This window comes from Phlebotomus papatasi, chromosome 2 (genome assembly GCF_024763615.1).
Source record: "Phlebotomus papatasi isolate M1 chromosome 2, Ppap_2.1, whole genome shotgun sequence".
In the NCBI taxonomy this organism is placed as follows: domain Eukaryota; kingdom Metazoa; phylum Arthropoda; class Insecta; order Diptera; family Psychodidae; genus Phlebotomus; species Phlebotomus papatasi.
Genome location: NC_077223.1, coordinates 17,696,314 through 17,709,099, shown reverse-complemented (window position 1 = coordinate 17,709,099; position 12,786 = coordinate 17,696,314). Strand labels below are relative to the sequence as shown.

General features: G+C 36.5%; 2 protein-coding genes across 19 annotated transcripts in view; both read right to left on the bottom strand.

The window, feature by feature from the left end:
* Positions 1-12,786, bottom strand: part of LOC129802847 (protein enabled) — a 53,563-nt gene that overhangs the window by 7,772 nt on the left and 33,005 nt on the right. For 6 of the 18 annotated variants that reach the window (XM_055848996.1, XM_055849006.1, XM_055848997.1 and 3 more), the window contains exons 2-5: positions 11,846-11,987; positions 7,923-8,244; positions 7,597-7,841; positions 3,858-4,692 (exon numbers count right to left, since the gene is read on the bottom strand). In XM_055848996.1, the coding sequence (XP_055704971.1) occupies positions 3,858-4,692; positions 7,597-7,841; positions 7,923-8,244; positions 11,846-11,976 (1,533 nt within the window). In that variant the 5' untranslated portion in view covers positions 11,977-11,987. The other 12 variants (XM_055849002.1, XM_055849004.1, XM_055849001.1 and 9 more) reach the window with 7 other exon arrangements.
* LOC129802867 (short-chain dehydrogenase/reductase family 16C member 6-like) lies at positions 325-2,827 on the bottom strand. Its single transcript, XM_055849057.1, has one exon. It carries the CDS (start codon positions 1,873-1,875, stop codon positions 1,288-1,290), a length of 588 nt encoding a protein of 195 aa, XP_055705032.1. The 5' UTR covers positions 1,876-2,827; the 3' UTR covers positions 325-1,287.

The window sequence follows — 12,786 nt, the reverse complement described above, 5'->3', positions numbered from 1 at the left end:
AAATCCATTCCTATTCACAATTTTTAATTTGTTAATTTCTCAGAAAAATTAAAAGTGTACCTTTTCACCATCGAATTTTTCATAGATCGACCATGTTTTCCAATGAAAAACACAATGAGGTGGCTGTTGTTTATTCGTTTTGTTTAACATTTATGTCATATTTCTGGGTATTTTTAGTTAAATTAAGTGCTAATCTTTATTGTTAACGGTACGTGAAGTTTTCAAATGAAATTATGACCTATTTCGTAAACGAAAAGGGTTTTTTCTGAAGTGTCTGCAAATGCTTCAATAGGAAACCCCAGAAATATTATTTTTTTTAAGAGATTTTTTTATTGTTTTAGATGGGAAAGGAGAAAAGACCAGGAATAAGAACAAATCCTGCACTCAAGAGCAACTCAACAAGGTTTTGGAAGCCTTTCGTCGCGATGCCACTTACACTGTTTGTCTCCAATTAGAAACTTTCCCTTGTCTCCATTTGGATTAATTTGTTTCCAATAGAAGAATTTTACGCTCGCGTATTTTTCTTGTAGGGGAAAGTACTCTAGGTTGGACCAGAAAAACGAAGTTCAAACATTAACATTTTCTTCTGGGAAAATTGACATTGTATGTTAATTTTCGATGCACCGACAAAGTCTCTAGTTCTTTAAGATTCCACGCCTACATCATTTAGGATTCAAAAGTTCTTAGTTTCTTCTTACAAGAATGTTAAAGATATTGTGTCGATTTGGTCCAACCCATGGTGCAGTTTTTACCTTCGAATGTGGCGGTACATGCCTGTGAATCTTGAATTTTCTCGGAAAATATTGCTGACGATACATTAAACGACCTATTATGAACTAGCTGGAGGTCTAATTCATTCACTGAAACTATCACTGCAGTGAAAAGCGCGAGTAAATAGAATCTTTTTAATTTTTTTGTCAATTACTGCTTTTCTCTTTCCAAAAATTGATAGAAACGCCATTTATCGATATGTCAACCCTAAAATACGACTTTAAAAAGAGAAGGGTGATGCTTCGAGAGTTAGAAGTTAATAAATTGAGGTTATGTAGATTCCGGAAATAAAAGAAAAATGTTGAAAATTGCGTCTCATTATGTGATATTTTACCAATGAAGTGTACTGTCTATTTGTTACTTGTGACAATTGAATATAAATGTAAAGTTTTAGAGCAAAATTTAGAATAAAAAGGCATACTTGTGCCTTCCCAAAAATCCTCTTGCACTTGTTGTCCTAGCGATTTCTGCCCACTAATTATCCGGAAGCATCCGGGTTTGGCTTCATTGTGTCTTTCAGTCTTCATCTTTGATGGCTTCGGTGAGTCCACGAACAGCAAATTTGGATCCGCAGTATGGCACAAGATTTTGCAGTCCAACAATTCCCGCCATGGATGAAAGTAAAACGATGTGACCATGACGTTTGGCGATCATGTCAGGGAGGAAGGCCTGCATCATCCAAAAGTGCGCCAAAATATTAATATCGAAGATTTTGCGGATTTCCGCATCGGTATGCTGCAGGAAAGGATGGCAGGGCATGATGCCGGCATTATTGACCAAGATCGTCACAGTTCCGACTTCCGCTTTAACCTTCTTGGCCACCTCAATGATCTCCTCACGCTTCGAGACGTCACACACAAATGCATGGGCTTTTCCTTTACGGGAGCAAATTTCTTTCACAGTTTCCTTATTTCCTTCCTCATTGATGTCCCAGCAGACAACTGTGGCTCCCAGTGCTGAATATTGGAGTGCCATTTCCCTGCCAATCCCATGATCAGTTCCTGTTATCAGGACAGTCTCCCCCACCACAGATTTTTCTTCCGGTGGCTTGAAGAGTAGGTAGATGCCCTCAAATACAAAATAGGTCCACTGCACAAAGATCATGATGAGGTCAAATATGAGCACAATTGCGGAATAGACTCGAGCACCGGCATTGTTGGGTTGTACTCCCACATGATTTTGCTCAGAATTTCTCTTTCATTTTTTCTCAGTCACTTTCATTAAATTTCAAAACAAAATATCTGAGAATACTTCAAAATTCTTTTACCACACATGAAGCAAAAGTAAACAAAACTGTGAGGTTATGTCGAGCAATCATATGACATCAAATGGCGGTAGAGTTGCCACATGAACATTCGAAGGCATGTAACTCTAAAATTCCAACCCTGCGTATGGGTGGCTTTCTAATTTTTCCACCATCCACACACATAGTTTCCTTCTTGAGGAAAACTATCTTAACAAATATCAACCCTAATTAACCCTTTATATACTACAATAGTAACTTTCTTCCAAAATAAATTTTAAATAGAAAAAAAAACAGATATTAAGTTGACCAGTAAAATTAAGTGTTGAGCCCATTTTTAATATTTCTTCAAAAAAACATAAAAACGAATCATTAGGCCCACAATTTTTGGAGGGGACTCGTGATTTATAATGATCTAACGAATATTTAATATAAATGTGCAAGTGTTTAAGAAAAGTCGAAGAAATTCACAGTATTCGAAGGCATGAACTTTCGAAGGGAGAGTACTTTCCCCTATTTAAGAAATTTTCAAATTATATCTAAAGAATTTTCACTAAACAGTAACATTCTAGAAGAGTCATGGAACAAATTTATATAATTCTCTTCAGAAAAAATATGAACTTAAAGTGTTGAATCTTCCTTCTGTCAAAGTTAAAGCGTCTGGAAATAGTTTTGAATTAGGACATTTACCCTAGTTGAAATTTACTTACAAAATCCAAATGCGACTTATGCGGAAATAGGAAAACTCACCGGAAAGTCGCGCTCAACAGTCCGAAAGGTAGTATTGCGATTCAAGGATACAAAGACGATTGACCGAAAGCAAGCTGGTGGTAGGAAACCTAGAATTCAAGACCGCGACATGGAGAAAAGGGTGCTGGGGTACTTTAAGAGGAACTCTTCTCTATCCCTTCGAGATGTGGCCAAAAAGACGGGTATTTCACACTACCTAGTTCATAAAATTGAGAAGAAAAATGATTTAGTGACTTATAAAGCCCAACCTGCACCTCATCGTATAGATAAGCAACGACAGTCCGCCAAAACAAGGTCCAGAAAGCTGAATGATCACCTTCTTAAAGGTTTCGAAAGATGTGTTTTAATGGACGACGAAACCATCGTGAAAGCCGACTTCCGCCAATTGCCTGGACAACAATACTATACGGCAAAGACTCGCACATGTGTACACAGCAAGTATCGATACAAGAATTACATCAAGTTTCCGAAAAAATACTTGGTTTGGATGGCAATTTGCTCGTGTGGTCTTCGAAGCCAAGAATTTTTCATGACCGGGATCATGAACAAAGAGATTTACATCGAAGAGTGTCTCAAGAAATGTCTTCTGCTGCTCTATCGAAGCCATGATGTTCCACCATTGTTTTGGCTAGATCTAGTATCAAGCCACTACCCTAAGGATACGATTGCATGGTTCAACGACAATAGAGTCATTTATGTGCAGAAAGAGTTTAATCCGCCCAACACACCGGAACTGCATCCTTTTGAAAAATATTGGGGAATTTTGAAGGAGGATCTCAGGAAAAAGGCTAAACCAGCCAAAAGTTTGCCTGATTTCAAGCAAAAATGGAAAAACGTCGTCAGAGCCCGTGGAGAAGAGCTTGTCAAGAACCTGATGAGGGGAATTAAGAAGAAGGTGCGGGAGTTTCCTAACCAGCCATTGGAATAAAGCAAAGAAATGGTTTAAAAGAATCACAATAAAATGATTTTTTCAAATCTGCATTAGGTTTTTTTTATGTACTGCGACTAAGATTTGAAAACCATTTTTCCATGGGAAAATTCCGGAAATTCATTCGATTCCACGCTTTAAATATTAAGAATAAGCTTGACTCACCTCTTTCCTTTCTGCCTGCGCTCGTCTTCGTGCCAGAGTCTTAGCCATCTCGTCCATCATTGATGCCATTCCCGTGGTGGTGCGTCCGATTGTTCCGTAATTGCCACTACTGCCGCTACTGGTGCTGCTGCCACTGTTCTCAGCTGGCGGTGGGGTGGTCTTTTGGTTCCGTCGCAGTCTCGCATTCTGCAGCTGAGCCGCCAGTGTGCTGAGATCCATGCCTCCAGCTGGTGCTCCTTCGCTCTTCCCCGCACCGCCCGCATGACCCGGCGGCGGTGGCGGTGGAGGAGGTCCTGGAGCCGGAGGAGCTGGAGCCGGTGGCTGTGGGACTCCACCACCAAATGATGGGGGCATTGGTGGGGCTTGCGGTGGCATTTGAGGTGGTATTGGCACTTGTCCTCCGCCCACGGGCGCTGCAGCTTGACCATTGCTCTGCCCATAGGCTCCCGGACCCAGAGACTGCTGCTGACCGTAGACATTGGTAGTGCTAGCGGATGTTGGCAGACCTGGTGGCGGTACTGGAACACCCTGGGATGACACATAGATTGGTCCATTTTGGCTATGCTGCTGCTGCATGTGATGTATCTGTGGCACCTGATTCCCGCTCGAGGACACATAGATGGGCTGCTGATTGAACTGTTGGCTCACACTCGATGACGCACCATACGAATTCTGCACCGGTTGCCCACCATAGCCCGCCAACTGCTGATAACCCGGACCACCTGGCGGCACCTGCTGCTGCTGCTGCTGTTGTTGCTGCTGCTGATGCACCACCGTCTGGTTGTAGCTCTGCGGCGCCAGCGCCATGGGAGGTGGTTGAGGGGCGGGTGGAGCGCTACAAGAAAAAAAATATCGTATTTCCAATCCATCCAGTTTGAGAGCTCAAAGCTAAACATCTTTACGGAGCTTCAGGCAAAAAAAAAAATAAAGGAAAATACATAACACACGTGCGGAAAAATAAACTAAATAAAAATGGAGAGCACAGTTGTTCATTAAAAGAAAGTATAACAGCAATTTTGCAATGTATATTCTCGGTAGAAAATCAATATTGAATTTCCTGAATATCCACCAAAAGGGAAATCATAATTAAAGGAATACAGGAAGTAAAAGTTTGCTTTCTTTCAATTTTACATTTAATTATGTGACCCAATAGTCCTAAAAATACATTTATATTCATGATTATTATTATGAAATTGTTTATCTTTGGGTTCTACTCACTAATACAATATTTAATCAAAAAGTTTTACTCGCTGTGTGTAAATCAACCCTTTCAAGACGATATCATTATATTTAATTCATAAGAAAATTATTTCATTTCGTATTTCTAATCAAATAAGTCAATTTAATTCAATTCAATCAAATATAATAATAATTAAATGCGTAATTCTAATATTGAGTAGATCAAAATTAAACAAAACCGACAAAGTTTCTATTCAAAACACAATCATTAATAACCTTTTCACAAATGAATGCAAAATTGTTTCTCTTTTCACGCCCTATATTCATTATTTTTCAATATTGTCCATCTCAAAAATGTTTTTACTTTGAAAAAAAAAAAAAACTGCAGAAATGTCACTGACAGTGACAATGTATTCCTCCGCAAGAGGGCACTGTTTTCCCCCACGAGTGGCGCTGGCAATTGTTATTAGTTATACAATTCTCAATCTGACTATTGAAAAGTTGAGTTACTTAATCTTTAAAGACGGGGCGCTATTCACTGAATCAGAAATCAGCAAATGGGAATCAGCAAAAAAAATTATACCAATAAACAAAATCAATAAAACGTTTAAAATCCTGGAAAACCCAAAGGCCGAAATAGGCTTGAGCTGATCCTCGAAAATATTTAGCCTATTAACTTGATATTTTTCCTGAAAAACTCACACATCTCAGAATTCATACCCTAGAAGCGCCTATGAAAAAATATAACGTTTAATTCCTAAAGCCACAGAATTGCTAAAATAAATTGGTTTTTTTTTTTCAGTGTATTAGGGTAAAATGAGGTAATTTGGAACCATTTACAATTTAGGACATTTGAGATTTTCTGACTGTTTTGGAGATTCAAGAGGAAGAAATCCGTTTCTTTTCTTCTTAGTCGTCTTTTTCTTCTATTTTGCGGTCTTTGTTTTCTCTTTGCTGATCGGAAACAGTGAGAAGATCTCAAGTGTCCCAAATTGTAAATGGTTCCAAATTACCTTATTATACCCTATATCCTAATTTTCTGTTTATTTTGAAAATCCTTAGACTAGGTTCAATCTTGTTACAATTTTTCCCCTTTTTTCAATTCAATTCATTTATTCAATCTTTAGGAATATAAAATTCAAAAAGAGTATACTTCACATGTTAAGCCTTTCGGGTTGTTCACATTGAACAAAAGTTACAAATGCACAAAAAACAGAGAAAGTTAAAATATGTATTACTGATATCTCGATTTGAGAAGACCCCTTACAAGATCTCCGGGTCTTAAGTTATCTACAATTCTTAAATTAAGTTTAGAAAAATCAAATCATGGAAAAAAATTAGTATTCGCAAAAAAATAAGAAAAAAAAGGAAATTGTCAACTTTCTTTGGTGGATATTTCGTCTTTAAACAAAAAATAGTGTTGGATCATGCCTGTAGGGGGATTCTGTAACACTATGACAATGTCATATGACAAATTTAAAAATTTTATTGTGGTAAAATCGGAAGAACTAGTTAGTTACTGAGAGCTTCACAGAGCTGCCTTAATTGGTCATTAAATGCTCACGGGGCTTTATTGTTGTCCCACTCCAGAATTTAGCGCTAAAATTTGTCATATGACATTGTCATTCTGTTACAGAATTCCCCTACTGATAACCGTTTTTCAAAAACCAAAGGTTTAAAAGGCTCTAGAGATCATATTTCTCAACCGAATGGTATCATATTTAGGCTCGTGGGAAAGATCTTAGATTTTTTGACAAATTTGAATCGCTTGCAACCGGTTATGAATCGGTAATGTTCCGGTTAATGGCCGATATGTAATTTTTGTCCGCAAATCTGTTTTATAGGATCTTTTGAAAGATTCATAAATCGGTTCAAAATGATAGAGAACGGGTAAACCGTAAATAGTGCAAAAGCACTTTCACGAGTTCAAGCACTTCGCAAAGCCTAGGATGCTTTGCAACCCCTTTTTATAGTTCAGTTACATGTAAATATATTTTGTGTGGTAGGGGCACTGGGCTAAGACAACCGCCCTGGACGCCAAAATTCCTTGCTATGCCACTGATTGTGATTTATATTTGAACAAACTCATCTGAAAGTTTTCTCTCGTTAAAAATTTAAAAGCTCTTCCTGACTAGTTTTTATATTGAAGACACAACTTACAAAAGTTCGACATTTTCATTTCAGATTAAAGGCTTATAGAAATTTTAGATATCTTTATCGGAAAATACAAATAAGCTTTTTACGAAAAGCTTAAATAAAAAAATAAGTGAAAAAAACCCAATGATATATTTTTGCCTAAAATATTCATGACTAAATTCTTCTTTTAACAAAATCCAGAGGTTAACTACCCTTATCCTCTCTGTTACTCCAAATAGCAATAAATCTTGAAATTCTTTTTTTTCTTGAAGAAGAAAAGTTTCCAAGTCGTAATCATCGAATTCACGAAACTATGTCTTCACGCAACTCCATATAAAAATAAAACTACAGTAACAGGGGGTTGGTGGATGGGAGTGTGGTGCCAAGAAAAATAGACAAAAGAAAAACAAACCACATCTATTACCATGAATCTAACCTGCTGGTACGGTGATGTCCCTGAGGTGTCGGTGGACTCTGTGGAATTTGTGTTGTGGGTGTCTGTGGTGAAGGCGCTACTCCTTGTTGCCCCACAATTTGCTGCTGTTGCTGTATTATGGCAGCATCTTCGCGTGTCATTGTCCTGTAGCCCATATCCTCCTCGTAAGCCGTACTACTATTAACCCCTGGCTGTGGAGGCGCCGTCGTGGGAATCACACGACCACTCAGCACCTGCATTGACAGATGAATCGAGATGATTATTGCTACATCTGGCTAAATTTCTGCTCCATGTGCACGTGGTATAGTACTTACCTCAAGGGCATGCATCATGGCCCTGGCAAATGCTTCAGCATCTTGTTGACTGGAAAAATTGAGACCGTAGACAAATTTGGAATCACGCCACTGATGAAATGTCGATGTGGCTTGATTGTATTTGAGCCCCTTGAGTATCGAACAATTGATCACCACCTCGTGATCCTGCAATTTGCGCCCAACCACACGAAATGTGTTGTTCTGCTGATGATGATATATCTGCACCTTGCTCAGTCCCGATGAACTTCCCGATGGTATCCATTTTTTGTTCATATCATCATACACCATCACCGAAGCTCTGGCCCCAATAATACTTTGTTCACTGCAATAACACATTTGAGAAAAGACAAAAATCATCATCAATTAATTGATCTTCTCTCAGCTACTAATGGAAGGATTTAGATAAATTAAAAAAAAGCCAAATAAAAGAAAAATAAATCAATAAAGACTGTATCGAAAATTAAAGTACTGTTGTTTTTACGTATATACGACAAACGGTTTGAGATATCTATCTTTTATTTTAGCCGACCCTTGCAAATGTCAAGATACTGTAAAAGCATCTGATACTAATTATTATTTTTTCATTCACAGAAAATGGGTGGCAAAGTGTCCTAGGCTTTGCGAAATGCTCGAAGTCATGCTTTAGATGCCATACCTCAAAAGTACTTTTGCATCATTTACCGTTTACAGGTACTCAACCGATTTGAATCAATTCATAAATCACTCAATAGATTCCATAAAATAATTTAAAGAGTAATAAAAATTATATTCAAACAAAAATTACTTATCGGTAAATAACCGGTTCATTATCGTTCCACAACCGATTTTAACCGACTTATAAATCACTCAAATATTTCCCACAATACACCTCAGGAGTAATTTAATTGAATTTCGTACAAAAATTATTTAACAGTTATTAACCGGTTCATTACCGATTCAAAACCGATTGGTACCTATTCAGTTTTGTCGGAAATTCCAAGACCTTTCCAACGACCCCAAACATGACCCCATTTGCTTGATAAATGCGCTCTCTAGTGTCTTTTTAATCCTTGACCTTGAAAAACCGTTATTAGGAATGATTCAACGCTATTTTCGTCTAAGGACGAAATTTCCGCCTGGGTAATCTCTAAAACATATCGTCGGCTCCGAAGAAGACTATTGTAAGTCTAAAATGTAAACTTTACAGGAGAGAGCTTTAAAGTTTGACAGCTATGATTTATTTTTATTAATTTCAATGCAATTAATATACTTTCAACTTTTGAAACTAGTGTATCATAGGGGAAAGTACTCTCCCTTCGAACGTTCATGCCTTCGAATAATGTGAATTTTCTTTTAGTTTTCCTAAGAGACTTACACATTGCTATTAAATATTAGTTGGCTTATCATCAGTTGTTGATAATTCCGTGATAATTTAGTGTAAATCTCTTACGAAAAACAAAAGAAATTCACATTATTCGAAGGCATGAACGTTCGAAGGGAGAGCACTTTCCCCTACTTACGCATTGAATATCTTCTGGTTAACGCTACTTTTAAGTTATTTACAGTAAAATTGTGGACAAAAAACTCGATAATTGGGCACGCCGATTTTCAGTTTTTTTTCTTGTAACTTTTCCAGGAATATCTTAATCAACATAAAATTTTGTGGGGATGTAGATCTAACGTTTCTGCATCCAATGACATCATCTTTTTATACTACTGTAAGTAGACTTACAACAGTCTTCTTTGGAGCCGACGATATCCAAAAATGAAAAAAATAACACGACGCGTTTTCGAGCAATCCCAAAGAAACATAGTTTTGTAGGGGAAGGGGAGGGGTGGGGGGGGAATGAGGGGCATGTTAACGATCCTTGGGTCGACTTATGGGGGGGTCCCCCTTAGGTCCCAAGTCGCTATCTCTAACCATTTTGCGTCTAGAGCTGGCGACAGTCGGACGAATAGACGGACAAACAGCGTGACGCCAAAAAAAACTCGAAACTTAAGATTACCAAAATTCTACCATAATACGACTCTTTGGGGGGTAAAAAGTCGAAATATATAAATATATATCTCTAAATCGAGGGATTATACTGCTCTCTCCGTGGAGTTCGAGCAGTAATAGAGATAAAATCGTGACCTGAAGTTTAGGTAAGTAATCGTACTAATACGATCGTTCAATTGTAACCTTGTATGAGTATAAAGTTAGGAGACAAATGGGGTACCACCAAACACTTTTGAAAGATAAGAGTTTGTCATGATGTTCCAGGACAATAGTGAATTTTACTGAACAACAAATTCGTTAATATTATTTTAACCTCCAAAACAGAACTGATGTAGAGCCAATTTGATTATTTATACTTTTATTTTCGTATAAAAATACAAATGACTACAATTACAAAAAATTGTGATTTTATGAAAATGGGGTGACAAAGCGTTCCATGCTTTGCGAAATGCTCGAATTCGTGACTTCAATGCTATACCTTAAAAGTACTTACGCATTTTTTATCGTTTACCGATTAACAACCGATTAGACAAAATTTATAAATTACTCAAAAGATCGCCCACAAATGGCTTAGGAGTATCACAGTTAATTTTCAGACAAAAATCAGTTGTCGGTTCGTAATCGGTTCAAAGCCGATTAAGACTGGTTTAGACTTGTCAGGAATTTCAATACCTATCCAACGAGCTTAAACATGAGAGAAATCCGAAAGAGTTAAAATATCATTCCGGAAATGTTAATTTTACCCTGCATTATTGATCCGAAATCGGTGTAAATATTATACTTTTTAGGTGTATTAGGGGTTAAAGTTACCCTTTTTCATGTTATTTTTACCCTTAAAAAGGTGTAAAATTAACATTAAAAAATGTTGATATATATTTACACCTAAAAAGTGTTACAGTTATGAGGAAAAAAAGTTAATCGCAACCCCGTTTTTTTTCTCAGTGTACAAAAGTTTCCATAATTTTCGATACAGCCTTTCACTCAGGGATTAACTAAACTCTTTCAAATTTTTTAGCTACTTTTCCAATTTTTTTTACAGCAAATTAAACTAACGAGTAAAAAGGGTGATACGTGAGAAAATTTACTCGAAGGCTTACATAATTACATGAATTGTACATGAAAAAAAAAACAAATGACAGCAACAATATTAACTCTTTTTTCTTTGTCGACGAAGAATCAACAACATTCTTGTCATAGTAGCAAATTGCAGCATTTTTTACCACTCTTCACCCTCACATACTCTTTCTCTCTGAATGAAAAGAACAAGACAATTGCAGAGAAAACAATTGAGATGTCTTTTGAGGCTTTTTTTTGTGTGTTCGTGAAAGATTGCTAATTACTCATTTATATATATATTTTTTATCAACTATATAGGCACAAAACAGCAACACTTCTTCCCACCACAAGCATACACACACGCGAGAAAGTGGGCAGATAAAATAGCATCACACAGGAAACAAAGAAAAATCCCAATTTGTCCAGAAACCCAATTTTTTTCCTACAAGAAAGACAAACACACACACACACACAGCACGACAAAGTAAATAAAAAAATAAATAAATAAAATTAAAACTACTCTGAAAGGAAAGGTTTGTAAAAATTGTTTGTCAAAGTTTGTCAAATTGAATTTCTTCCATATAAAATTTTGCAAAAAAGTTTGTTAAATTGGTAGCCAGCATAATCTCGGTGGACAGCAACTCAACAAAACTTTTTTATGGATTTAACATAATTTCACAAACTTTTGACAAACATCATTACAAACCTTTTCTTTAAAAGTAAAAGAAAAAAAAATCTTCAAACATTTGGTTGTTAGGGGAAAATGGCACAAAATACGCTTTTTTAGTGTGTGTAAATAGATCTCTGGCAAAGTGCTGTATAAGAGTCTTGATTTCTGAAGGGGATCTAAAAGTTCTTTGGTTTTTTTTTTTGAATTCTTGTTCTTTACCAACTCCAATATTCTTGCCATCGACGCTTCTCTTCCGCGTGATCATCGAATGTTGTCATGTCTGTTGATGCTTCCGCTTCAAGTGACATCGTCTTGTTCATCTTCTTCACTTCACTGGCCATACCATCCATCTGTTCCAGTTCTGGAATTGTGAAGTAATAATGTTCGGACATGAGACGTCCACTATAAGTTCGTGGCACTGACATCTTTTTCTTTTTCATCCCAACAACACAACAACAATAATAACAAAATATATCGTCTTTATTACACCACAATCATACGTCTCTTCCTCTTTAAACTATACACCATTTTCTCTTTTACCATGAAAAAAAAGCCTTTGCATGTGATGAAAATGATCGTAAAAATTAAGTTTAGAAAATGTATTTTTTCCATTATCAATTTTCACGCACAGTTTCCGTTCAATATCATTTCTTGGTTTAATTTTTTCCCTTTTAAATATTTTTATTTTATATTTCCAGCCACTTCTTGCACAAAAATAATATTTAGTTGATTAATCAGACAACTGAGAAAAAATATATATTTTAAGTCACACGCAGATACACTCTTTTTCTTTGCAGCCACAAACACTCAGAGAAATAATTACTGATCCACCTTGAATTTGTTTCGCACTTAAACTTGCTTTAATGTACCATGAAGTTATCATATTTCCTTCTAATGTACAAACGTATATCCTGAGTTACTTAATAAATTTACAATTTTTTCTCAATGCTAGTCATCAATACTAAAACAGCCTTCAGAGTAGAAGATTATCCCAGTTTCTGAATGTCTCAAAATCAATAACAACTAATTTTATTGGTTTAAAGAATAAAATTGATCATTGTCCTTAATCCAATACAAACTAACTATTTTTACAAAAAAAAAACTTGATTGATAAAAAATAAGAGAAGTTAAATCATAAGGCTGAGCCTTAAGTCTGAAGC

Bases quoted from the DNA above. Each gene is read 5' to 3' on its own strand.
- LOC129802867 (XM_055849057.1), bottom strand. From the start codon at position 1,875: ATGATCTTTGTGCAGTGGACCTATTTTGTATTTGAGGGCATCTACCTA.